General features: G+C 46.5%; 2 protein-coding genes across 9 annotated transcripts in view; one reads left to right on the top strand and one right to left on the bottom strand.

Moving 5' to 3' along the window:
• The first annotated feature begins 513 nt into the window (after window positions 1-513).
• mipepa (mitochondrial intermediate peptidase a) lies at window positions 514-16677 on the top strand. Of its 3 annotated transcripts, XM_027012021.2 has the most exons (20): window positions 514-623; window positions 763-934; window positions 1046-1219; window positions 1333-1421; window positions 1512-1598; window positions 2014-2077; window positions 2214-2396; window positions 3095-3251; window positions 3450-3498; window positions 3949-4009; window positions 4097-4149; window positions 5310-5463; window positions 5628-5705; window positions 6495-6699; window positions 6858-6967; window positions 7064-7138; window positions 7244-7360; window positions 9485-9606; window positions 9944-10017; window positions 15822-16677. In XM_027012021.2, exons 2-20 carry the CDS (start codon window positions 773-775, stop codon window positions 15920-15922), a joined length of 2115 nt encoding a protein of 704 aa, XP_026867822.1. In that variant the 5' UTR covers window positions 514-623; window positions 763-772; the 3' UTR covers window positions 15923-16677. The 3 variants fall into 3 exon arrangements, with proteins under 3 accessions (XP_026867822.1, XP_035390157.1, XP_035390158.1); XM_035534264.1 differs by lacking the exon at window positions 7064-7138; XM_035534265.1 differs by lacking the exons at window positions 6858-6967; window positions 7064-7138.
• Window positions 16678-16685: 8 nt separating this feature from the next.
• tnfrsf19 (tumor necrosis factor receptor superfamily, member 19) overlaps window positions 16686-27486 on the bottom strand; it is a 15459-nt gene continuing 4658 nt past the window's right edge. For 4 of the 6 annotated variants that reach the window (XM_035534266.1, XM_035534267.1, XM_035534268.1 and 1 more), the window contains 6 exons: window positions 24822-25000; window positions 24201-24286; window positions 19140-19301; window positions 18719-18844; window positions 18521-18617; window positions 17339-18149 (listed from right to left, as the gene is read on the bottom strand). In XM_035534266.1, the coding sequence (XP_035390159.1) occupies window positions 17720-18149; window positions 18521-18617; window positions 18719-18844; window positions 19140-19301; window positions 24201-24286; window positions 24822-25000 (1080 nt within the window). In that variant the 3' untranslated portion in view covers window positions 17339-17719. The other 2 variants (XR_004776902.1, XM_027012022.2) reach the window with 2 other exon arrangements.

The raw sequence follows: 27486 nt of genomic DNA, 5'->3' as shown, positions 1-27486 counted from the left end.
TGGGCGTAACTTTGAAAGGTGCCGGGGCAGAAATGCGGATCGGGTGTTGCGCTCAGCTCCTCTGCACCTCAAAATGGAAAGAAATCATCGCAGGAACTGGAAGGAAGAAGTTCACTGAGGTTTAACGAGGTAAAGGGATGTTATGGCCGTGGTGTCAAGACTATCGGCACTGAACACTATCAGCGCTGTTGTTTCGAATATATATGTAGTACAACTATTTTCTAGTCATCATTAAAAGTCATTCGTTTCGTTTCACGAAAATTCATCTTATAATCTCGGGATCGTGTAACAAAATATAAGTACGAGCATTTTCTGCTTCTGTCATGATATCTGCAGCAAGCTGTTAAGTAAAATATTTTCCCAGAGTACAATTTTTAAAAAGTGGTGGGACAGATATAGGGGGAGAGGGTGAAGGCTCGCTTTGAAGATGCGCAGGTTTTCTACCGTCTTTGACAAGGCGCTGCGCTAGGTGGCGGTGTGTAGGGGTAACAACACTCCGACATAGCCCCGAAGAGGACGCTGGCGCTAGGTGGCGATATAACGCTCTTCAAACTCCCCAAAGTCGCTGAAGAAAAAAAAAAAAAAAAACACCACGTGACCGTCATACAACCTCGCTAGCGTAGGTAGGCAGCTAACCAAGCTCCACCACACCACAAAACATGACACAAACACTGAAATGTACATGACGGCAGGTTGGGGAATGCTGGTTATTATTTGCATGCTGCTGTGTCTGCTGCGCTAACGGCTGGCTTTTCTACACAGATCGTCGTAAATGACCGTGGCGCTGCACATTTGCGCCGGTCTACCATGGCAGCCCGCAAACCGCTGCTGGGCGGCAGTAAGGCTTTGGAGGAAGGTCACCACGTGGTCAGCTGTTGGAGCTGCCTTCAACTCCAACCCCGTCAGGAGACTGGACCTGCTCCAGCGTCACGTGGTGCGTCGGCGCTTGTAGCTGGACTAGTGTTTGGTGTCCCTGCAAACGTTCGTATGCTTGCTGACAGGCGGATCGCGTCCATATCTTCTCCGTGGCTTTGTTTGGTCCCAGGGCTTGTTCGGGGTCCCAGAGCTGAGCTCCACGGAGGGCTTTGAGCGGGTCCAGAGGAGGGCTTTACTGGAGGCTGAGCAGCTGGTGGCCAAAGCGTGCAGAACTGCACCGGGTGCTTCAACCGTGGAGGTGTTCGACAAACTCTCCGACACTTTATGCAGAGTGGCGGATCTGGTAATGCTGACCAGCTCAGGCATCGTCCTTGCAGTCTGAAGTCTGTTCAACTGACTCTCCTCTTCCTCTGTATGTGAATTGTCCTCAGTACTGTGCTTTGGTCCTTCATCTAGGCGGACTTCATCAAAGTGGCACACCCAGACCCAGAGTATCGTGAAGCGGGAGAGAAGACGTGCATAAAGATCGGTACCGCAGTAGAGAAGTGTGTTGTTGTTGATGCATTCAGCTATTAAGGAATTGCACACACATGCAGCAAAGATGTTTGTTGACTTCCAGTCTGTTTGTGCCACAGGCTTAACACTAATGTTGAGTTATGCAGAAGTTTAAAGAACTTGTTGGACAATCAGGAGGTTATGGATCAACTGGATCCAGAAACAAGGTGTGTTTAGCCATGTTGTCTTGGGATTTGAATGTCTTTTCCTGATGTGTCTTAGGAGTTGTAGGCTCACCATTATAAAACCCTTATAAAACAGGGTTCACTGGTCATATAGGGTTACTGGTAATGAGATTTTTAATTACTCATGATGCTATATTTTAGTACTCATTTATTTTGTGTGCCAGAGTCATAGTTTAGCTTTCTCAGGCTTGGCTAGAAGAGTTCACTTTAGATACTGAAGTATGTAGATTGTGAGTACATGAAATCTCCTCCTGGCTGTAGCCTTCTCTGCTTTGGGATTTAAACGTGATGGTATCTTTTCAAAGAGAAACAATAGATCTTCAAAAACGATACCATAGAGCTTTAAAATACATACCATAGAGTTTTAACCCATCCTAGTTGCTTTTGTTCTGTGAAGGAGAGTGGCTGAACTCTTCATGTTCGACTTTGAGATCAGCGGGATCCACCTGGACGAGGAACAGGTCACACTTCTTCCAGCTGGTTTTCTTTTCATTTTAGAAATCCTCACCAATTTTGCCTTATTTTATAACTGGATACATCAGCTCACTGGTTTTCGTTCTATGCTCAGACACGTATCTAATCTCTTTTCTTCCACAGAGGAAGGAGGCAGTTGACCTGAACGTTAAACTCTTGGATCTGAATAACCAGTTCCTCATGGGCTGCCACATGCCAAACAGAATAGACGGACGTGCTCTCCCTACTCACATTCACCACCATTTCACCAGTGAAGGGAATTACCTGCAAATTGGAGGACTGCATGCTGATTCCCCAGATGATGTGGTGAGTCCCACATCCAGGTATTCTACTGCACACGAGGTTTACTGTGAACTATTTCTAGTGGTTTATTTTTCAGAACCATTTACATTTGTGGCATTTAGTTGACGCTTTTATCCAAAGCGACTTACAGTAATTGAGGCTTAAGGGTCTTGCTGAGGGGCGCAACACTGCCAACCTGGCAGTGATGGGGCTTGAACTGGCAACCTTCCGATTACAAGTCAAGTACCTTCACTACGCCTGCAGTATGCAAATGAATCTCTAAGACGTTACATGTGTACTGTGCTGTGAGTGTCCTGATCAATATTGGGCATCTAGGTGAGTGTCCTCTGGGTAAATGACATCAGTCCAGACTTTGTGAGGTGTGATCAAACGGTTCACTACTGTTTTAATTCATTGTAGGAAATATAAAAATTGCAGTACATAGCCGTGTAGAATAACCTTGTCCAAGTATTTTTGCATACATGAGAGTCCCTCTGCACAACAATATGGGGCAGAAACCGGGTGGATGTTTGCTTGAACATTTCCTGTTTGAACAGTTCTGATCCCGGCTGCACGCCGCTCTCCTAGAAGGGGCGTTTTATACGAAACCATAAAGCGCAGGCGTTCATAACTGGCCTCACCCTTCACGTTGATCCACTTTTTGCTTTGTCATGCTGTCCGTTGTCATGTTCTCCTGTAACAGGCTGTGCTTATCGTTTCAGGTTCGAGAAGTGGCCTACAGGATCTTCCTGTACCCTAACAGAGACCTGATGGACATCCTCGATCAGCTGTTGTCCTGCAGGAACAAACTGGCTCGGCTGGTGGGCTACGAGTCATACGCACACCGAGCACTGCGGGGGACTATGGCCAAGAACCCCGGTGAGGTTTCCTTTCTCTGATTGGGCTGCTTGGGGAGGTTTTCTCTCTCTGATTGGCCTGCTTGGGGAGGTTTTCTCTCTCTGATTGGCCTGCTTGGGGAGGTTTTCTCTCTCTGATTGGCCTGCTTGGGGAGGTTTCTCAGCTAGGTTGTGTTGTTTTTGTTTTTTTCTCCATTTATTTTTTTGACTTTTTTTGCAGATAACGTGATGAACTTCCTACAGCTTTTGACAGACAAACTCAAAGACAGGTAGCGTTTCTGTCCAAATTCTTGTCAAAAGATATCTGAGGTCATGACAGTCAACATTCTTACCTTATTCATTTATCACTTGATCACCAGAGTTGAAATGAATGCATAGTTAATGTGAAATATATAAATTTAGCCAGTCAGACACATTGGCCATTCTTCATTAATTTTGCTTTATGTATGTATCAGTTATGTGATTTTACAGACAATGGATCTATGCCTTATGTGTAATATTTTAACATATTTTAGAATCCGCCAAAATGCATCCTTTAGAAATGTGCAGAGAATATCTGAAATGGAGTGGAGATATTTAAGTATTTTGGTATATTTACACAGAAAAGCACTTGAGTCAGTGAAGCTGTTAATTTTTAGGGCATGCCATTACTCTCTAAATTCACTAGGTGGCAGTATGCGCTACATGTTTACTCACCATTTCACGTCTTCGTTCACCAGGACTGAAAAGGATTTTAAAATGATGAAAGACATGAAGTGCAAACTCAATCCCAGAAATCCGGTAATCTCTCAGCTCTGTTTATTGGCATGACGTTGTGGCGTTTGTGATATTCATTTAGTGATTAATTAGTCATTTTTTGCTCTGAAGGATCTTATGCCATGGGACCATTCATATCTAAGCGGTGTCATACGTGCTGAGAGGTGAGTGTGGAGTTACCATAGTTGAACTACTATCCCAGTAACGTGTAGTAAAATGTAGTACACCAGTACCGTGTACAGTAATAGTGTGGTACCATGTTGTACATGTAGTGGTCAGTCTGAGTCCAGCATTGGGATTTGTGGTCTCCATGCAGCACTAACAGTTTGGAGAGGTTTGAACCCATTTGTTTGAAATCTGGCTTGTAAAAATGGAACTCGGCCGATCTTGTCTCCGGTTTTTTAATGACCTGCTCTTCACTCCCTCAGTGGGGGGGAGGCGGGTGGAGGAGGGGCAGCTATCCCAGGGGCTTTTATTCCAGGCCGTCCTGCTCTGGGGACCCTGAGCTGTTTGCAGCGTGGTCTGTCTCCTCGGGGACAAGTTCGCTCCAGAAGTTACGTCTCTGCCTTGTCCTTCACCGCTCTGTGATGGGACCCAAACCTTTCCTCAACCCTTCAAGAGCTGTGTTTAGCTAAGGGTTCGTGTGAAACTGTGGATATTAAGTTAATGAATTAATTTGTTTTGGGCTGTTGTCCTACTATTTAGATATGTGGAGGTATGTTAAGGCATTGCTATGTGTCAAGTCAGTCAAGGCGAAATTACTGTGGACTTTATAAGTAATTAGTGGAGTACCTTTTAAGCAGATCTCAAGTTATAAGAATCCTGCCTAAAGGTGCTTTTTTTTAACAGTTAAAACCGACATCTGTTGTGTTGCGTTTACATGGTTCTGATGTACAGCAGAATCTCAATGACAGGCAGAATCAAGATGGTCTGTTTCTAGTCAGCATCCCTTCGCGAGGCCATGTGTGGATGCTGGAGGATGTGAGGGGTTTCACCCCTGTTAAAGGCGATCGTGTAACGTTAGACCTGCCTTTAGAGTCTGCACAGAGCGAGCGTGACTGTTTATGAGCTCCAGACCTGCTAATCCTACACGTCTCGCTTGTCCCCTCCAAGGGAGCACAGGTACTTCATCACTTAGTGCTAGGAAATACAGGCAGGGAACTAAAGACCAGCTGTCTAACGTGGACATGTAATCTCTGTCTCATTATGTCATAATTTGTTCATCATTTATTTAGTCAGACTGTTTTCCTGTCCAGAAGGGCTGTGGTTGACAGTTTGTCCCTGTCGTCACGAGTGTTTTGGGGGGGGTGTGTGTGTGTTGCAGGTTCAACATCGAGCCCAGTCTGTACAGCCCCTACTTCTCTCTGGGGTCCTGTATGGACGGCCTGAACGCTCTCTTCACACAGCTCTATGGCGTGTCCCTGCTGGCTGAGCAGCCCAGCGCCGGAGAGGTGTGGAGCGAGGACGTGCGCAAGCTGGTAAACAAACAAACAAACAAACAAAAGCAACCAGTCGGGTCACCGTGACGGTGGGCTGCTTCTGGGCCTGGAGAAGAGCTTGAGATAAGGCAGCAAAGAACTCTGGGTGAGTTCCCTGGTTGTTCATGTGAGTCTCAGATCTGCTGTTTCTGATTCGTCCTCAGGCGGTGGTACATGAAACCGAAGGCTTACTGGGATACATCTACTGTGACTTCTTTATCAGACCTGACAAACCTCATCAGGTGGTGTACAGCTCACACACTTATTTCATGTGCCCTTGTAATTCCACACACAACAGGGCCCTGCAGTGTTCAGTTCACTCACAAAGGTCATCAGATCTCCACACGCCATTAGCAATGCGCCCTACATTCAGTTCAATGTCGAGACTGGGGTGTTTAGGTCCACAGGGACTGTGACTTCTTGGTATATCACATAGCACTTAGAGCTGGAGGTTTAAAAGAATTCTTTACGCAAAAATGCTACAGCTAAGAATTCTGAATGAGCCCATTGACGTGCGGTACTCTGCTTCTATACCCAACTGGCTGAAAATCAGGTTGGGTTAGGGTCAGTGTTTATATGCGCAGCAAAAATATGAGCTTACAAAAACCCCTCTAAATACAGAGGGAGAAATAGTTTGAAAACCAAGCGTGTGCGCAGACAGTCTGAATGGCAGGTAAAACCCTGCGTGACCTACTGAGTCCTGGATTACCTCCTCACGTTTGCCCCGCTGCCCTGCTCCGTGCTGGCGGAATGCTCCTGCACACGCTGTCTGGCCCCTGCAGCAGTCCGAGAGCGTCTGCGTTCTGGTTACCCGGCCAGGCTGCAGCACGCTGCCCCCTGCGTTTCATCACGGCGTTAACATCATTCCCTCACCAGTCAGTTAACACCTCGCACAGGTCCCAAAAGAAGACGGCGTGACTTGCGGGACTTTTTACAAACTCGGAATGTTAACCTCAGTCGGAATAAGATTCGGTGTGGAATTGCTATGTAAATGTATGAGAATATTCCTCACGCAGCGTGCCTCCTTGCAGGACTGCCACTTCACCGTGCGCGGCGGGCGGATGCAGGACGACGGCCGCTACCAGCTGCCCGTGGTGGCGCTGATGCTGAGCCTCCCCCGGCCGGGCCGGGACGCCCCCACCCTCCTCACCCCCGCCATGATGGAGAACCTGTTCCACGAGATGGGTCACGCCATGCACTCCATGCTTGGACGCACCCGCTACCAGCACGTGACTGGTACAGCTCCCCCTAGAGGCGGGCAGTAGGACCGTCTGTCTCTGAGACTTGGCGCTGCTGTTTATTGTTGCCATTTGTTATTTGTTTGTTTGAATCATGTTTTGCTTATTCGGCCCCCTCCCTGAATGCCAGCATGGACCTTTCCCTTCTCTTCAAAGGCACAAGATGTGCCACTGATTTTGCCGAGGTCCCCTCCATTCTGATGGAATACTTTGCCACAGACTATCGCGTTATCAGCCAGTTTGCCCGGGACTATCAGACAGGGCAGGTAATTGGGGTCTTGTTTCACAGCATGGCTATCGCTGCGCTTGCTAGCCTAACACACGCGTGTGTGGTATGTACTAACCCCTCTGCGTTCTCCTAGCCTTTGCCGCAGAGCATGGTGACCCGTCTCTGCGAGTCCAAGAAGGTGTGTGGTGCGGCAGACACACAGCTCCAGGTACCGCCTCTGTGCTCGTCTGTTTCCTCGTAGCCGACGGCTCAGACCGGCCGCTCTGATCCGCTGTGCTTTACGGGCTTCGTTGATGCTGTGTTGCTCCGGCAGGTTTTCTACGCAGCCTTGGACCAGGCTTATCATGGCAAACCCCAGAGTCGCTCAACAACAGACATCTTGATAGACCTGCAGCAGAAGTACTACGGCCTGCCGTGTGTCCCCAACACAGTAAGTGCTGGAGATGTCTGTCAGGAAATGGATCGGTACCACTGGACCCTCTTTGCTGTTGTATAAACTGTTCTAAACAAATAATTCATAATCAGAATATCGATATTACAGTAGCATGTAAAAAGAGTCATTGGTGATGTTTAATATTGTGCATGTTGGCAAACATTCTGTTTCTGGAATCCCCAAACCAAGTTCTTCTGTTACAGAACCACACTTAATGACATTTTGTCAAAAGCCAAGTGGACTCCAATATCATCACATCAAATGTTCAGATTTTATTTACTACGTTAAAGTAGGAAAACGCTTTAAAAATTCTCAGCAAACTTCAAATAATAGTGTGAAGCAGGAATAATAGTAGTAAAATAATAATCATCCTTATCATAAATAAAAGTTATGTTTACACCTCATTCTACACATTCAAATATGAGACAGTTTAGTTAGCTCTTAAGTTGCGAAGTTTGAGACATGTTAAATATGTTATTTATGGAGTTCAAAATATAATTTAATGATGCCAGAAACTTAGTTTCTCTCCCCCAGTGTTGGTGGTCTGAAATGTTCTGATGTATTACAGGTATTAAATGTAATGACTGTTTTGGACTCATCCACTAATCTCTAATAACACCTTCCACTCTTCCATGAGTTGTCTGTTCAGTATTACAAAGGTCACACCGAGGTCAGAGGGGGCCCCTTTTCAGGGACCATTTAAGGGAAGAGAAGTAAAAAGAATGTCTCCTGCAGATCCTTAGCAGTTGGCTTTTACTGGCCGGGACAACCTCTGGGAACCAGGCGATGTAAAACCCAGACTGGATTTTGGGCCGACTTGCATAAAAATGCGTCCTGCTCTGTAATTAAATAGCGCCGTGGGTAATGGGATGTCTCCAGCACTAAATATTCCTCTTTAATTGCTCCAGCCGTAGTGTGTGTTTCCGTTCCTTTAAATGACAGGCCGCACCCCCTTTTAACTCTTTGACTCCCTGTCACGGTAATGTGGCTAATGCCATGTGCCTGTCATTTCTGTTTAAGCCACATTTCAAGCAACTGTAATGGCTGTAAAAGATATACATAAACACTTCGTGGTGGTGGTGGGGTGGTTTGTGCCGTGATCAGGACCCCAGAAGGGCAGCTGTTAAGGGCTGGACTGGGTCCACGCTGACGCTGTGTGACCTTGTGACCTCGGCCTTTGCTGATGTCTCATATTCACATCTTCATTCCCTGCTCCGAGTTCTGGTTATGCTCAAGAAAGTCTTTAAATGCAAGCGGGTGTGTGTGATCTGCCCCGCACTCCTCCCCACTCTGACTCCTCCCCCAACCCCACCCCCAGCTTCTTTGCCCCACCCACTGCTTGGCACGCTCCCCTGCTGTTTTGAAAAAGCTCAACCTTTTCAAACTGTCAGTCATCTGCACGTGCTCTGAGATGCCCTCCCTGCCTCATCTTTGTGCTCCGGATCAGTAGCTGTCTGCTTGCTTATAGGTAGTCACTTCAAGAGTAAAATTGTGTTGGATTGTTTACATGTCTATGGTTTTCTGTGTCAGGGAGAGTATAGATGTTGTGTAATATAGCATGTCTCTGTGTTGTGTAATATTATAGCATGTCTCTGTGTTGTGTAATCTTAAATCATGTCTAAAACATTGCTGTGTTTTTATTCTTTGCCCTCTTTCCTAACAGGATAAAATTTGCCGTTTCTCTGCAGACTAATGGATGTTTAAGCACGTCTGTGTTTCTCTGCAGTGCCTTTGAGCAGCTAAGCTCTTAAATCTCTAATTGGGATATCACAGACCCAGAAACATTATTCAACCCTCCGCGCGCGCGCACACCGACACAAAACATCACTCTGTTTCATCTGCCATCTAAGTCAGGCCTGCTGTGAAAGAATTCTGTGATGCAGTAAACATTAGAACCAGTTATTACAGCACTTAAGCTTCTGCTGTTGTGCTGGGATACTCATGTAAACAAAGGGTTTTTTTTTTTTTTTTTTTTGTTGTTGCCAGTAAGACTAAAAGTGCTCCTGTCGGCTCCTGTCTGCTGAGCGTTTAGACCCACATCTGGGACCTGCAGGGCCGCTGTGTCTGCCTTTGTTTGTTTGTGCTGAGGTCTGCTGGGTTCCTTTGCTTCCATCTGTACAGGCCTGGCACCTGCGGTTCAGCCACCTCGTAGGTTACGGGGCGAAGTACTACTCCTACCTGATGTCCAGGGCTGTGGCGTCCATGGTGTGGAGGCAGTGTTTCCAAAAAGACCCCTTAAACAGGTGTGGGTGTGTGTGTGTGTCTGTGTGCGAGAGTCAGAGAGATTTTTATTTTTTTTGTTCTCATTGTCCACTTGTATCATTACTATGGCGGAGCACCTTGTGTTGAGATTTGTGATGGTGCATCAGTCAGAAAGCACCACCATGACCTCTTCCTGTAACGCCCCAGTTCCCCTGAACTGGCCCTGGTCTCGTCGCTTCACACCTGGATTTGTTAAGGCAGTGTGAAGTCTGTGGTTGAGCCCAGAGCACAGGTAATGCTGGTAGCACTTGTTCTGTAGTCTAATTATGTGCGTGCATGTGTGTGTGTGCACGCGTGCGTGTGCCGATTGGGTCTCAGAGATACAGGAGAGCGCTACCGCAGAGAGATGCTGGCCCACGGAGGAGGGAGAGAACCCATGCAGATGGTGGAAGGTAAGTGTGTGTGTCCCACCTGGATCTGTGCACCTGCTGAGTGTGTGTGTGTCTCTCTCACCTGGATCTGTGCACCTGCTGAGTGTGTGTGTGTCTCTCTCACCTGGATCTGTGCACCTGCTGAGTGTGTGTGTGTCTCTCTCACTTGGATCTGTGCACCTGCTGAATGTGTGTGTGTCTCTCTCACCTGGATCTGTGCACCTGCTGAATGTGTGTGTGTCTCTCTCACCTGGATCTGTGCACCTGCTGAATGTGTGTGTCTCTCTCACCTGGATCTGTGCACCTGCTGAATGTGTGTGTCTCTCTCACCTGGATCTGTGCACCTGCTGAGTGTGTGTGTGTGTCTCTCTCACCTGGATCTGTGCACCTGCTGAGTGTGTGTGTGTGTCTCTCTCACCTGGATCTGTGCACTTGCTGAGTGTGTGTGTGTGTGTGTGTGTCTCTCTCACCTGGATCTGTGCACCTGCTGAGTGTGTGTGTGTGTGTGTGTGTGTGTGTGTGTCTCTCTCACCTGGATCTGTGCACCTGCTGAGTGTGTGTGTGTGTGTGTCTCTCTCACCTGGATCTGTGCACCTGCTGAGTGTGTGTGTGTGTGTGTCTCTCTCACCTGGATCTGTGCACCTGCTGAGTGTGTGTGTGTGTGTGTGTGTGTCTCTCTCACCTGGATCTGTGCACCTGCTGAGTGTGTGTGTGTGTGTGTGTCTCTCTCACCTGGATCTGTGCACCTGCTGAGTGTGTGTGTGTGTGTGTGTGTCTCTCTCACCTGGATCTGTGCACCTGCTGAGTGTGTGTGTGTGTGTGTGTCTCTCTCACCTGGATCTGTGCACCTGCTGAGTGTGTGTGTGTGTGTGTGTCTCTCTCACCTGGATCTGTGCACCTGCTGAGTGTGTGTGTGTGTGTGTGTCTCTCTCTCACCTGGATCTGTGCACCTGCTGAGTGTGTGTGTGTGTGTGTGTCTCTCTCACCTGGATCTGTGCACCTGCTGAGTGTGTGTGTGTGTGTGTGTCTCTCTCACCTAGATCTGTGCACCTGCTGAGTGTGTGTGTGTGTGTGTGTGTCTCTCTCACCTGGATCTGTGCACCTGCTGAGTGTGTGTGTGTGTGTGTGTCTCTCTCACCTGGATCTGTGCACCTGCTGAGTGTGTGTGTGTGTGTGTGTGTGTCTCTCTCACCTGGATCTGTGCACCTGCTGAGTGTGTGTGTGTGTGTGTGTGTGTCTCTCTCACCTGGATCTGTGCACCTGCTGAGTGTGTGTGTGTGTGTGTGTGTGTGTCTCTCTCACCTGGATCTGTGCACCTGCTGAGTGTGTGTGTGTGTGTGTGTGTGTGTCTCTCTCACCTGGATCTGTGCACCTGCTGAGTGTGTGTGTGTGTGTGTGTGTGTGTGTGTCTCTCTCACCTGGATCTGTGCACCTGCTGAGTGTGTGTGTGTGTGTGTGTGTGTGTGTCTCTCTCACCTGGATCTGTGCACCTGCTGAGTGTGTGTGTGTGTGTGTGTGTGTGTGTCTCTCTCACCTGGATCTGTGCACCTGCTGAGTGTGTGTGTGTGTGTGTGTCTCTCTCACCTGGATCTGTGCACCTGCTGAGTGTGTGTGTGTGTGTGTGTGTGTGTCTCTCTCACCTGGATCTGTGCACCTGCTGAGTGTGTGTGTGTGTGTGTGTCTCTCTCACCTGGATCTGTGCACCTGCTGAGTGTGTGTGTGTGTGTGTCTCTCTCTCACCTGGATCTGTGCACCTGCTGAGTGTGTGTGTGTGTGTGTCTCTCTCTCACCTGGATCTGTGCACCTGCTGAGTGTGTGTGTGTGTGTGTCTCTCTCTCACCTGGATCTGTGCACCTGCTGAGTGTGTGTGTGTGTGTGTCTCTCTCTCACCTGGATCTGTGCACCTGCTGAGTGTGTGTGTGTGTGTCTCTCTCTCACCTGGATCTGTGCACCTGCTGAGTGTGAGTGTGTGTGTGTCTCTCTCACCTGGATCTGTGCACCTGCTGTGTGTGTGTGTGTGTGTGTGTGTGTGTGTGTGTGTGTGTGTCTCTCACCTGGATCTGTGCACCTGCTGAGTGTGTGTGTGTGTGTCTCTCTCACCTGGATCTGTGCACCTGCTGAGTGTGTGTGTGTGTGTGTCTCTCTCTCACCTGGATCTGTGCACCTGCTGAGTGTGTGTGTGTGTGTGTGTGTGTCTCTCTCTCACCTGGATCTGTGCACCTGCTGAGTGTGTGTGTGTGTGTGTGTCTCTCTCTCACCTGGATCTGTGCACCTGCTGAGTGTGTGTGTGTGTGTGTGTGTCTCTCTCACCTGGATCTGTGCACCTGCTGAGTGTGTGTGTGTGTCTCTCTCTCACCTGGATCTGTGCACCTGCTGAGTGTGTGAGTGTGTGTGTGTGTCTCTCTCTCACCTGGATCTGTGCACCTGCTGAGTGTGTCTCTCTCTCTCTCTCTCTCTCTCTCACCTGGATCTGTGCACCTGCCGTGTGTGTGTGTGTGTGTTGGGCTGACTCAAGCCCTGTGTGCGAGACACAGACCAGTTCTGGCCACGGCATTGCACAGTTTAGTGATCTTCTCAGAATTGGTAAAGGTGTGGTTTAGGGTTAACTGGTTAACTGTCAACAGAAACCTTCTACTTCCGAGTATGTCATTACAAACTCCAGCATGTCGGTTATGGGAAGAGCTCGGAACTCCTAACAGTGGCTGCCATTTTTTTTTTCCTTTCTTTTCTTTTCCGCAGTTCATTTCCATCAGTCCCAAATTTCCGTGTTCCATCAGGAGTTGTTTTGACCAGTCTGATTCTCTCTAGCTCACCGCATCAACAAATGGAAGGGACAATTCAGAAGGTTGTCAGGCTCCAGCACGTCTGGCTAAACAGCCTCCAGTCCACAGTTTTCTTGGTTTTACAGTTTTACAACACCTCCATGTGTCCCTGTGCCAACCTGGCTGCTCTCAGGGCATGGCTGACTGGACAGGGGGCATCAGGTTGCCAGATGCCTGGTTCCCACGGTGGTGGGTTTGAATCGGAGACGCCCCGAGAGTCTGTCGCCTGCCTCCGCTCCCATTCCCGAGCCTCTTCCAGGCCAGTGGAATTGAAACATCCCGGCAGGATAAGATGGCATCTCCGGGAGCAGAAGGTGATCGCTGCCTGGCATCGGCGTCTCTTGGGTGTGTGTGTGTTGCTCAGCGTACTGATCCCTGAGCAGCACCTCCTGAACCCATCCCAGGGCCACTGCAGTCCATGTCGGATTCAATACATTTGTGTACCAAGTTTCTTGTGAATAATTTGGTAGTTGCTTTATGAATACGCAGCTCATTATTTTCAATTTTTTGGAAGCCTGACGTCTTTTTTTTTTTTGTTGTTGTTGTTTTTTTTAAGAAAAGAACTTTAGAAAATTGTAAACGAATACAAAGGTTTGCTTACCCCATGCTGAGCCACATGAGTCGCGTGAACAGGGTTCACGAAGAGCTGTAATTCCTCTAAGTTTGTGACGACGCTTCTTGCAGCTACAGCTCAGCCTAAGACTTTGAGCAGCTAAATCAAGCGTCTGCGTCCTCTGTCAGTGTTGGAATATTCTGAGTGATTTGATTTTCCACTGTGCGGTGGTGAAGTCACAGTGAACCTTTAAAAAGCTCCTTTGATGAACTTGGGAATGTCAGAGCAGGACAAACCTAATCGTGTCAGGCCGTGCCCAGCTACACCCCAGCACTGCTGCAGCTTCGGGAGCAGTGATGTGAGGCTGGGGAGAGAGACATCTCACTACACAGGCATTGCACAGTTTGTGTAGTGAGACATCTCTCACCTCAGTAAACTGTGCAATGCCTACTGAGGTGAGAGATGTCTCACTACAGAGCCATTGCACAGTTTACTGAGGAGAGAGATGTCTCACTACACAGCCATTGCACAGTTTACTGAGGATGCACGTCTTACTACAACGTCTTACTACACATACTGTTACACAGTAGAGAGAGAGAGAGAGAGAGAGAGAGAGAGAGAGAGAGAGAGAGAGAGAGAGAGAGAGAGAGAGAGAGAGGGAGGGAGGGAGGGAGGGAGAGAGAGGGGTCTCGTTACACTTTGATGTCTTCTTTTGGGATTATTTCCCAAGAGTCGTCATTACGCTCTGAGCTTTGAACCTTGGCTGATCTGACAGATCAGCTCGTAAATAAATATCCTGTGTAATGCAGGAAGCCTGCTTGCCAAATTACAAACTTACATTTGACAAATAAATCCCAAATTTCTTTAGGAGATTAAATTGTACTTCATCCTAAAGGGAATGCTTTATGTATTATTTTATCAGAATTAATTTGGCTTTATGTTTTGTAGCTATTTTGTTTTCCCTTTGTTCTCGTCATGACACAGCTAACCTGGGTACTTGTAGTGGCCAAACAATTTCACAATCATTAGAGAGACTTTTTCCAAACAAGTCAGTAAATCCTTGATGACTCCTCCTGGACACAAATCTCATTTATTTATTTATTTAATGTGCCTTCAGCTCCAATAATGCACCATTCAGTTTGATTGACGAAGTTTTATATGAGTAACTTTTCTAAGAGGAGAGAAGAGAATGTGGTTGGTAGAGCACGCCCCCTGCAGCAGGGGCAGGAAATAAGTTATTATAGAAAGTGATAATGGTGGCACAGCAGACATGTCACTTCCTCTGATCAACCCTTGAGATTAAAGGATGAGGGCCATGCGTTATTATTATTATTATTATTATTATTATTATTATTATTAGAAGACACATAATGGAAAGTGACACCAATAACCAATTCATTCCCTTCCATAGAAAGTGGATAATGTGAAATGTCAACTGAGAACATGCGAACCTGCTTCATGTAGGAGTTCTGTAGTTGTACTTCTATTACAAGTGTAAAGACTTGTTAGCTAAAGTTAGTGGCAAGTTCTTTCTGCAGTTGGACATAATGCATGTCAGGGCTGTGTGTGTGTGTGTGAGAGAGAGAGAGAGAGAGCTGCCTCAGGGTAGGGTGAGACCAACGCCCTGGTGAATCTATTGAAGTACCCCATGTGCCTGTCTAGTGCACTCTGCATCACAACCCACTCAGGAAACTCAGACTAGATGCCCATTAGAGGCGCTCGAGCGTCTTCTGCTGGAATGCTGCTTTGTGTGGAGGGGGAGTGCGTACAGTGCTCTGCCTATGAACACGCTTCACGCCATACCATACGTGATGCATCTGATGTGTTTGGTAAGCAGACCTGTTTTAGTTTGCAAGCATGACGGGAGAGTTTGTTGGACATGTGAGAAGCATTTGTGACTGCGTTTGAAACTGGAAGGTTGTGGAACTTTTCTTCTCGTTATGGCGGTGATTCTTTACAATAGTTAATTACTGGGTGTCTTTAAAAGACTGTCACTGCGTGTGCGCATGTGCGTGTGTGTGACCCATGCAGGAAGAGGGCCTGTTTACTTTGGCAGCTCTACAAGGGGAAATGGACAGACATCTAAGCAGGAGAGCAGGGGAATTACAGAATGAGTGCACAGTTCAGCACGGAGAGAATGTTACATAGCAGGTGTGTGTGCGCGTGTGTGTGAGAGACGAAGAACGGTGTGTTTTTGGGGAGGGGTTTGAATGGATCCAGTACTTTATGATGGTCTTTCGTTTGTACCTTTCCATGTTCTTGGTTTCTGACTGCACTTCTGTAGAATGGTGGGGGAGGTGTGTGTGTTTAGGAGCATTTCCATCTGCCTTCTGCTATATGGTAACTACTTTGATAACTTTTACCTCCTAGCACTTAGAAGACTTTCCTTCGTCACACGTGTCCCTAAGCACGGGCGGGTCTGATTCTCACCTTTTTGTTTCCTTTTGCAGACATGTTGCAGAAAAAGCCATCCATGGAGGACTTTGTGGATGCCCTTGTATCAGAAATGGACCCAGACTTTGAGAGCATCATCATGGACTCGGAAAATTAACCTCCCAGCTGTGAAGCCCTTCTGCTTAGTGTGATAGTAGTCTGGAGTACATTAAAAACAGAGAAAAATATGATCATTACAGCTATTCTCTGTTACATGATGCATTCAAATGGCCTTTTTTTGCCAGTGAAGATTGAAAATCATGTCCAAGTTCATTTTTATGTTTAATTTTTGTTATGGCCTCAGTCAGTGCCGGAGGCGTTGACTTGTATGCATGTTTCCTGTGCGCAGTTTGCTTTGCTTTTTAAACATTCCCCTCTGTCGCACTCACCTCCATGTCTCTGTCAGGTCTGCTGTTAATCTGTTTTCATGTCTGGTCCGAGAGAGTTCGTCATTAGAGGATCATCAAATACTGGCAAATGGGTTGAAAGTTATGTAGAGTTTTAACCCTCAGTGTTTAGTGTCGGATCTCTGTGTCTGGGTGTTTATCTGCTGCTATCCTGACCCAAAGCCCCCACGTTTACAGTCCCACAGCGAATGTTCAGCTGTCAGAATTCCCCTCTGGCCTGCTTTCGCCCTGTGGAATGTTGGCTGGGTTCCCCTAAACTGTCTCTTTAGTTAGAAAGCTCCGTTTAAATGATGGATTTTGGTGTGGAACACTCCTGTGAAAAATATCCTGGGGATTTCCATTAAAAACAGATGAAACTGGGACAAAGCTGTTTTAGGAAAAATCAGTCTGTATATAAGTGCATTTTCACCCAATGCAACTGACATGAAATCATGTTTCAGAAATACAAAATGACATTGGAATTCAACGCTGAGCCCCTCGTTGTGTTTATGGTTTATTTACAGAAAGGAAGAGCAAAGAATACATTGTGTTTATCAACTGTAATTATGAAAGATGAGTGATATTGATATTGTAAAAATATTGTCCTTCTATTTCCTATAATACAGTATTTACAAAGCAACGGGTCACCTATCAGAATCATCTCCGGTATGTGCAGACTCCACTGGACTTCAGTGTACAGCGTGATTTTGTTCCATATTGCCAAGAGAATTCCAGATATTGTTACCAAGTAATAGTACCTGTGCCTTTATCGTAATTAAACACACAACGTGTCCATTAGAGTAACGGCACAGGGTAGATTCACAGGTAGAGTATGGATTGTAATTTTATCCCAGGAAGTTCTCTGTTCTGTTCACAATTTCCATATGAGAGAGAGATTGAGTTCATATTCACGAGGCTTGGGATTGTGTTTGGCAGGGTACGTCCGTGTGAGGGTGCCCTGATCTGGGTGGGGGACAGACAAGCACATAGCACCATGCTGGGCTGCCGCACTCCTTCCCCTCAGGTGGAATAGTCCACACTCCTGGCATTCCAGATGGAATATTCCACACTCCCTTCCCCTCAGGTGGGATGTTTCTTTGTGCTTTTCACATCCAGAGCAGTTCTTAGAGACAAATGGGGGCTAGAGATGGAGCAGATAATTAGAGAGAGGGAGAGAGAGAGAGAGAGGATAACTTGTTGAATATTACTGGGGTATAATAAGACATTCAAATGAATTAGAAGTAAATATAATGAGTAATGTGAGATCATACCTAAAGATTATAACAACGGTCCCTTAATAGATTAATAATGAGTTTTCATCCCATTAGTGTATCTGCAAGTTGATGTGATTACTAGCTGTGATATAAGTATATTACAGGACTTTTAGAACAGTAAGTTGTTCGTATTGCCAAACTAACCATACTGCCAGGGACAAAGTCCACCAAAAACATCTGAATAATGAGAAACAGCTGTTTGATGCCAGCGAGTGTTAACATGGTGGGAAGAGCTTTTGTTGGCAGGCTGGGATTTCAGGAGTTCTCACAGTCCACTCTTCTCTCAAAGCCTGTTAGCCTGCTGCTCTCGCTGACGTTTATCAAAGCTGCCCAGCCCTCAAAAGAACGGCACCATCGCTGCACTTCGAGTGGTGTGAGTGGCGTGCAAAACTGGCAGAGATGAATCTCGTTCTGCGGTGTCTTGGATGACTTGCCTCCGGTAGTGGCGTCTCCGTCAGGGGTGGCTAGAACAGCCTCACTGCGGAGCAGGCCTGAGCCGTGGTCCACCTCCTCCTCCTGCTCCTTCTTCAAACTGCTCCTCTCTGCGGACGGCGGGCCGCAGCGTTGAGGCTCGGGTTCGTTTCTGTCCGTGGCGTGCGCCATAAGCGGCCGCGCGTCGGAGAACCCGGCAGGTAGATCCTGCCTCACGTCACATCGACTGCTCCCTGGTGATGGGGTCACGTGTCTGTGGTAGATACAGGCTGTCAGGCACACGTGAGAGGAGCAGGAAGCTGGTTTTTCACTGTAGTCTCCTAGCACAGGATAGCAGCCTGGGGATAGAAGGTCTCCAGGTTGACAGCTACTGATTAAACAGATTAGCAGTGAGCCTGGATAATGACATGGGCTACCTAAGCCTTTTATTCATTACACTGTCCACAGCAATGATATTCTACCGTCATGTCAGCAAAAGCAAGTGATATTTAAATTAGCATCAGGTAAGTACACCGTAGAAGCCTTAGGGGACACGATGTTTCAGAGACACTTTCCTTTGTAGCTGCAGTCTTCTCATTGGCTAAGCGCCGTGTCGTATCTGGAATGGCTGTGACGACGTCATACCTCCCACTGAGGCTTCTCAGAGACTGGAAAGGACTGTGCTTATGGCTTTCTCTGTACAGGTCTTCACAGCACAGGGAGGGAATCAGCTGCATGGGACCTGCAGACCAACACAAACATGCGATATAAAGGCTGTTTCCCACACCTCTGAGCCATGGCACGTTCACTCAGAGAGAAAGCGGGCATGCGGGTGCCACACACCGCAGGGCGGCCCAGCGCCATGGCGGCAGCGACAGCAGGCATGCTGGGAGACATCGAGGACTTGTCGTCTGTGCAAACAGGACAGCTCCTCGCCAGAGAAGGGACTGTCCGGAGTCCTCAGCAATGCTGTGACAGTTCATGTCAAAGATTCATTTACTCCAGCACGGGGCTGTAGCCACATCTGGAAAATAACTTTTAAAGCAACTCAGTTATAGCTTTAACTGCATGTAGTTCTGGTATTAAGAATAAGGTTTTCTTTCCCTGGATGTGGAATGGAAATTAGGAAAGTCTTATGCTATGCCTGAGTGTTGGTGCAGGATTAGGTCAAACAGCCAGTTCATTCTGCATCCTTCTCCTTCACGAGCTTGTTGTCTCGGGATCTGAACCTCTGCCGTGTGTGGAGTGGGAGACGGTTCCTTACTAGGCTTCTTCTCCAGCAACTGTCTCTTGCAGTAGATGATGCAGAGGACGACGAGAGCGAGGAGAACAGTTGCGAGGGCACCACAGATGACTGCAGCCAGGGCCATGTCTCTGGGGCTGGTCACAGTGGAGGGCACAGGCACAAGGTTCACACGCCCACTGCCTGAAACAGCACGCAACACAAAATTTGGCCGTTTAAATCCTAAAACTGGAAGAAAGTCTTCTTAAACTCAAAATAGTAACTCAAGCATCTGTTTTTGCCTTTCACTTAACCACAGTACGGTGTTTCTATGTTTGTGTAGTTCACTTTGAAATAGAAACATTTTATAATAATACTTTTGTTTTGGTTTTGTTCATTCATAACTATATCTCATGAATTGGGGTACATAACTTACTGCCAGTGTGTGCACACAGACTGGACTGAGCAACAGCATGTCAGCACTGTAACACCAGTCTAAGGACATGCTGCCCAGTAGTGTCTTGCTGACGGCACACCAAACTAGCTTACTCCAGGGTCATGTGACTTCTGCTCAACTGCCTGTCCACGTTCTTCACATCTGAATGTTCTGGTGGAAGTGGCTGAGTTCAAAGCGAGAACGCCCTGGGGCAGCTGGGTGGGGGTGGATTCACGGGGGTGGGGCAGCTGGGTGGGGGGTGCATTCTCAGGCTGCGGATGAGTTTTTCACCCCCACTAACCCCAGGGCAGTCGAGCCTTTACTTGCCAGGCTGATGACTCCATTATTAAGTCTGTGAACAGGCATGGCTCAGCGTTTGGGACAGGGTCAGATGAAACTGTCACTAGTTAATTCACCCTATATTTACGTACCAGCCCTTTCCCAACCCAAAAATCATACAGCTCATTAGAAAACTAAGGAGTATTGTCTGGATTACGCAAGCACCTTTTGGCACAGAGCCAAGTCTGACTCAGCCATATATGTTACACTTCCAGTTAATGGACTGATGGCAGTTTCCCTCACATATACCCAAAAAGTCTCATTTCTTGTCAATAAAAGTCTCTGCCACCTCCTCACAATCAATCAGTGTTCCTGCCAGCAGCTACTGGGAGCATTAAATCGGTGATGGTTTAACCTGCAACGCAAACAAACGTCTGCCCAGCAGATCTCTACCTTTACAGTGTGGTGCTGTAAGGTGGGAGTGAATTAGAAGCCTTTGATGTTTACAGTTTCTAGACCGTCAAACACTGAGGTTCTGGACTATGTTATTATCTTCTTTATGGAGAGTAGATGGTAGATTGCATTGCTTGGCTTTGCCCATCCATTTATACAGAAGACAGACAAGTGGTTCATCAATGTATATTTCTTTTAATGCTCTAAAAATCTAATTTTGTCATCTATTATATCAAGGTATATGTTTTTGTTTTTTTGTTTTTTTTTTTAAAACACTGCCACTCACTACAAGATTTTACGTCAGTAATACACAGATGTGAGTAAGGGATGTCATTTCGAGCAGTCGCTATCTGGGTGGCTCTGGTTGTTTGTCTGTCTTCTTCCCTGCGGTTCCCCTCCTGCGCCCCGTGATGCAGACTGCCTCCCTTCTGCCGTGATTTCACACACAGTCTGCTGCGACACAGTCACACGGTTCTTTGACTTCTTCCACCAGCCTCATTTCACGCGCCCCACATGTCCGTCTGGTCTCTCGCTCACAGGCCTCATGTGCTGTTTCTATCGTTTTATCCACCTTCTGTATTTTAGAGCACAAACAGTGCAGCTGATAGAGGAAGATAAATCCTTTTGAAGCTGCTTTGTGTAAAACATTATTGTGATCTAATGAAGTTAAATATGAACCAGTTATTTGTTTAAGGCCCTTTCGGTAGAAGCACACGGCCAATCTCCCTTTGTTCTTCAGAGCATTAATCACTGAGTAAATTTGGGCTTGGCTTTTTGCAAATTCAAGCAATCTTAGTGACATGATTCCTTCAAAATCAAAATAATTTGATGTGGAGTTGAAATAACAAAACGTCTACTTCAATTTTCATGCTAAGACAACTGTCTTCAAAGATTATAAGCAATCTAAACAATACTTTTTGGAGGAGTTATCACAGCTGCTGTCTGTCCATGTTTAAATTCATATAGTCCAAGATTACAGAGGATTACACAGACTAAAAAATATTTAACAAACAGCCTGTAAGCCAGTGTAGGTCTTCTGGGCTAACTCCTGCCTTTCCAGAAAATCACTAATTCATCTCTCTTTTAAAACAGAAACGATACTGTAATAACTGTACAGAAGGTATAAAATGAGAAAAACAGAAGGAAAGGCATATATAGAAAGACAAAAGGACACAAAGATAAAAGCATGCACAAGGACGACAGACAGACAGACACTGGGAGCGCATCAAAGCACTGTGTTCCCTTGGTGCCATATGCATTCTTTGTGTGTTAGCTCAGCGCTTGGCAGGGACCTCCGATTGAAGCAGCTGTGTCTCAATGCCACAGAATCTGCCTCAGCTGTGCTGCCTACCGCCCTCTCCATCCCTCCCTCCCTCCCTCCCTCTCTCTCTCCCTCTAAAACCAAAATGTTCCCTCTGTTATCGGCTCTCCGCTGCTGTAGCTAACACAAAGGACAGACCCATTGAAGAGATCTCACCTGCTGATCTAATCTGCTGCCTCCAGTGCCAATAGTCCGCTTCTTTTGATACGTGTGCTGGGCTTATTGACTTTGGAAAATGCCAAACTCAAACACACGGTTTTGAGTTTGACAACCACAGTCCAAACACCGAGGCCCAGGTACTTTAGTCTCCAAACTCTAATTACCAGTTTGGACATGCCTGACTGACTGCTTATTGGTCATAGTCTTATCAAAACGTTTATTCATAAATTTGTTTCCAGGACTGAATATTGAATACTGAAAACTGATATACGTGTGATTAGTGAAATCTTATATATGAGAAATAGTATATAAGCTTTCACAAGTTCATTTCCAAACCAAAAAATATATAAACATAATTAAACAATAATCTAATCTCAGACAGAGTCTGAACAAAATGTCACCCCTTAAAAGGAATAGGAACACAAATGACCCACAAAAAATGTTAGATTGTCTGTTTTTATACCATAACAACAACCACTAGCAAAGAGGTTCTGGACAAACTGTAAGATGTGATAAAAACCTTCTGTTTCTGAAGCATAAGCAGCACAACGTATAATGTCTGCACAGATGGTGAAGGACATACTGTTCATTTCATTACAGTTTACTGGTTTAACTTCTTTAACTTTTTTTTGGCCTCACAAAACTGAAAAGGAAAATATCCAAACACTGCTGTAAATGCTGTTGAAATGTCAGCTCATGGCACCCTAGCTAATAAACATGTACTGGGATCATATGCCACTCATATGATGTTTATTTAGCTCCCCCAGCAATAGCTGCACACTAGCCAGCCTGCTCACATCGTCAGCCATCTGCGTCACCATGAAGAAGCACGCTGACTGGTGTCCGTGGCCGTAAGCCGTCGTTATCTGTTGCTTAGCTTTTAATGACCAGATGAAATACTGATAGTGAGGTTAGGTGTCCCCAGCCATTAGCGCTTGACAGTTTGAAATCACACGGTGCTACGGTTGAGGAAACTGATCATACCTGATGCTTTAACAGTCTCCCAAACACCCAAAGATGTAGCAGATATTACCAAGAATGCAAGCGTGAGACAGTGTTTCCAGTTTCTACTGCAGGAGTAGTTCTGCACTGCTCAGGAGCATTGGATTCATGTTCCCGTGCACTAGGAACCCTTTCAGAGGTCAGCCAGTTACACTAGGGCATGCATGAAACCCTAAACCTTACAGTGCAGGGGTATTCCAGGAGCAAAACTGGGAAATTTCTCCCATCCATCCTGCCTCAAGTAGGCCAGCACTAGAATTCTGTAGCTAGAGTACTAAATCAAGGTCCAAATCTTCAGAACGTCCCGTCATCACTGGGCAGATCGATGCCAGTGTTCCTTACCTCTGCCTGTGATCGAGTCTGCCCCCCAGGTGTCCTGCGACTGCCGTGTAAACGTATTTGAGATCAGCGCCGGGGGTTAGATAGGTCCTAAGAGGAGACCACGGCAGACGAAGCACAACAAAGAGGCCGGTGGTATCCATAAAACCGCCAGGACTTCCTCCATCTCTCCTCTGGCAGGGGCGGAGGTGAGGCAGATTTATAAGCTCCTGTGAAGGCAAGCCACCTTGTGCAGCTGTGCGTTAGCCTCAAGCCAGTGCCACACTATTAAGATGATCCAGCTGTCAGGGTTTCACCGTCACGTAGCAGCAGCTACTTTAAGTGCGAGGTACAAAGGGGTGTTTTGTTTTGTTTTTTTACAGAGGTTGAGACTAACGCTGGGAGACACAGACGCTGGAGACCCTCTGCACATCTCGAGTCTATGTCCCAAATCCAAAATCAAAGAGAACATCGATCTGTTTCCTTCACCAAATTCGTCTATGAACCTTTAAGCATGGCAGGTGTCATCAGGTGTTACACAAGTCTTCACATATATACATACATTTTATATATATATATATATATATATATATATATATATATATATATATATATATATATATATATATATATATATATATATATATATATATATAATTTTGAAGATGAACATGACATGAGTTTGCTTTCTTTGGTTCATCATTTGTGTCCTGACAAGTTATGGACAATTCATAGATGAGCTCCGTAGTCCTGAATTAACCTTCCTATGACGTAATCTTATGTGCTAAATGACTTCAGACAATTTATTAAAGTGCAATCAAATGACTGTTTGGAAAACACAGAGATGTTAAGGCATAAAATGCTACGTTATCCCATCTCAGCTCTTCCCCAGCAGTTTTCTTCACGTTTGGTGTTTGCAAGGCATTGAGGCGGCATTCAAACATTTCTGGCTAGATGAGTGAGACTGACCTGGCAGTCAGTTTCCCTCATCTGTGTAAAATATCCCGTATTCTTTCATGGTTTACGTTTTGGGACATTGGGACATTGTTTGTTCAGTTGGACCATGTTATGAAACGACTGGTCATCCATTACCCAAAACAGCAGAGACATTTATAAATCACATGACGGAACTTACAGTGAGGTTCGTAAGGTGGGGGCGGGTCTCCACACGGAATGCATTCCATGTCCTGGAATCCACTCAGCTTCGTTTTCCTATAAAACCTGCGAGATCCGAAAGACCACGAAGACTGTCTTAGAAACACGACTAGGCACAAGCTGCACAATATAGATACTGACTTTTGCATAACAGACATCTGCATTTTTCCGATGTGTTTTTCTGTGCATTTGTAGGTCGCATGCTTGCTCGTATAAAGTGCTCATGAGCATTTGCCCCAAGCAGCATATAACTAAGTTTGCCAAAGCACTTAATTGTGGGTAATCAAAAGTAATTAAGTGACTAACTGGTAGGACGGGGCTGGGTGCTTTGGGGCCACTAGGAGCACTTGCACAACTTGAAGGGCTTTGTGCAAAGCTGGTCTTGAAACATTTGACATGTTCCTGCATCTGCTGCATGCCTGGGCCTTGGCCTGCAGTCTGGATCAATTTCTATTTCTCTGACCTCCACCTTCACCCCTAGATGCCTTCTCTGCTCTAAAGGAGCGTCAACACCAGGGGGGGGGATCATCACCAGGCATGTGCACCCTCTCACAGTGTGAATTTGCCTGTATGCGCTACAGCAGGGGAGGGGCAGACTCACCCGGGCAGACAGTCTCCGCACACGGCATTCCTCGTGCTGGAGCAGTTGGCTTTCTGCAGGCGGTGGAGCATTGTGCAGTGAAGGCAAGGCTTGCACTTCTGCAAACCACCATCCGGTTTGAATCGGCCGGCCCTGCAGGGCACGCAGTGTGCCTCCTCGCCAAAGCCGAAGCCACATTCCTGCAGGGATTAACAGAAGATATCCGACCAGTGAGAGACGGGGGATGGAGGGGGGGCACTAAAGAAAAGTGCCAACGAGGGCTTGCAGGAGTTGGCAATGAAATAATGATCCCCGTGTGTGTGAGATCGCGCCCCAAGAACAAAGCCTGGCAATAGTCTCCCCGACTCCCAGGATCAACGGCCTTCCTCTCCATTAGACTGAGAGCGTCTCCCAGGAATGCCTGTCGTGGGGTTTTTGTGAGTTCATTGTAGGAGGCTTTCTTTTTTCTTCTCTGGCCTCCGTCCATATGAAGGAGAATGTGTTTGACATGAGGGATTTAGTCACTGAGGAGTGTGAGGCTGGTTGTTTACAGATCAGTGGTGACACTAGCATGTTTAAGACGTGTCAAATGACTTATTTTAATGGCATATAGTCTACACTTAAGCAATTCTATGTTTAAGATCCAGTTTTGTCAAATGGAAAAACTACAGCGATAGGATCAGTGGATCCATGCGGTCATATTCATCTAGATATAAAAGCCAAAAAACCTTTTTACAGTACTACAGCAGTAAATCTGGAGGCCAGTTTTTCCAAATCAGGACAAATCCCTGTCCTGCTCTCGGAAGGGTTTTCGGCTGAGCAGCCACTGCAATCTTAATCCCAGAGTGAGTTTTGTGCGTGCGACAGAAATACAAAACAGGCCATGACATGAGGTAGTTTTACAAAATAAACTTATCCACACAGCACGAGTGGTGAGGAGATACTCGCGAGGACATACCCACAGGTCTCGGCAAAAACAAGATAACCACTCAAAGTCAAAACAAAGCCTGCAGTTTTCCAGTTTCACATCCAGTCATGTGAGCACCTGAACGTTCCGTGTAGATGCTGGGTGAATTCCCACCAGTCATAACAATAGAGGATGACGCCCAAACCATTGTTCCCTAAAACTAATATGACTTTTTACTGCCACAGCGCATCAAGTAACTGCTGTGAATCATTTACCCACAATGCACGGACACACATACCCGAGGGACACAAATAATAGCCAGGAAAAAAAACAAAAACAACAACAAAGGCATATTTGCAACAATAAGACAATGACCATAAAGCAGAAGTAAACGAAGAATCCTGCCAAAAACAAATCTAATCATTGGGACTAATGTGACAACATGTGTTGAGTCTGCTTTCATAAACACTTTTGGACCCACTGCTTCTCCATTCGGCCATTAGAAGAACTACACATCACCACACTCACTCTAAACACACATCCTCAGATTCTCTTAAGTGGGGCCACTTGGAGCTGTGAGTCCAGGACCGGTTCAGAGTCCACCTCACTAAACAATGCTGCAGATGGCGTAATCCATTCCAAAACCCGACTGAGCGGCGTTTCCAGCGGGGAACGCAGCACAAGTCCCTCAGTGCAGTGGTGTATACTTTGAGAGCTTAGCAGTGATGGATGTGTCTTAAACAAACCCATGTCTGAAACTACACAGAGCCTCTGACTGTCCCTAGTGACAGGACAACTGGCATGTAGCAGTATGTTATTGTATCGCATTTATATTTATAATACATCATTTACATTTCACAGTTAAATTTAAATTAGACATGACTTTGTCTGGGAAAGGAAGCGTTTCTCATCTACACTGAAACATAATTACTTCCTACACAGAGCACAGGCCAGTAGTGTACGAGTGCGAGATTATATGTCCAGAGGACAGAACTACTAAAACACTTCCTTTTTGACACTAAACACAAACACTAATGAAAAGAGGCAAAGTAACTACTACAAGTCAGTTTATCCATGTTTTCACATTATTTTTACTTCATACAGTCAAGCTGTAAACTTCATTGGCTTTATCCCACAGTCTTTGAAATAATATCTCTAAGGATCACATTAGAAGTATTCCCGTTGTCAGAGAGGAGGGTTTTGGGGAGAAAAGAAGAGGACCACTGTGGCATGACATCAGTCCGTGATCATCTTCCCCAGCTGCTGCGTCACCAGTGAGAGGGCACCATGCACACACACACACACACACACACATACACACAAGCTTCTCACATATCATTAACTCAAAGGTCAGCTTCAAACAGTTGCCTTCTCTCTACAGTGGGATACTGTTTCCCCATCCTGTACACACACACACACACACACACAGGGCATGGATCCCAGCTCTGCACTGAATGTGCACCGGATCTCCAGGAATCAATGCTTTTATCATCCTCTGAGGCTGAGAAACACGATTGTGCCTGATCAACCCAATGCCAATCACACGCACACATGTGCTTGTGTGTGAGAGTGTGTGTGTGTGTGTGTGCTGCTCTGTGCCTGTCCCATATAAGGTCCTGTACCCAGCAGGGCAGCCAACAGAGGGAACAGAGCAGCTTGGCTTGCCTCTGCTAGTCAGTGCTGCGCCACCAGAGAGAAACCAGAGAGAAGGATCTTGACTCCTAGATGTGGCCCAGAACAGAGCTGTGAGGCACTCCGACTCAGGGCGCTGAGAAGACA

Source organism: Electrophorus electricus, chromosome 15 (genome assembly GCF_013358815.1).
Source record: "Electrophorus electricus isolate fEleEle1 chromosome 15, fEleEle1.pri, whole genome shotgun sequence".
NCBI classification, from domain to species: domain Eukaryota; kingdom Metazoa; phylum Chordata; class Actinopteri; order Gymnotiformes; family Gymnotidae; genus Electrophorus; species Electrophorus electricus.
Note: the sequence above shows the minus strand (reverse complement) of the source record. Positions and strands in the feature narration are given on the sequence as shown.

Coding starts and splice junctions, on each gene's coding strand:
- mipepa (XM_027012021.2), top strand. CDS start 773: ATGACCGTGGCGCTGCACATTTGCGCCGGTCTACCATGGCAGCCCGCA. Junction 3,252..3,449: donor GACTATGGCCAAGAACCCCG/GTGAGGTTTCCT, acceptor CTTTTTTTGCAG/ATAACGTGATGAACTTCCTA. Junction 6,700..6,857: donor CCGCTACCAGCACGTGACTG/GTACAGCTCCCC, acceptor TTCTCTTCAAAG/GCACAAGATGTGCCACTGAT.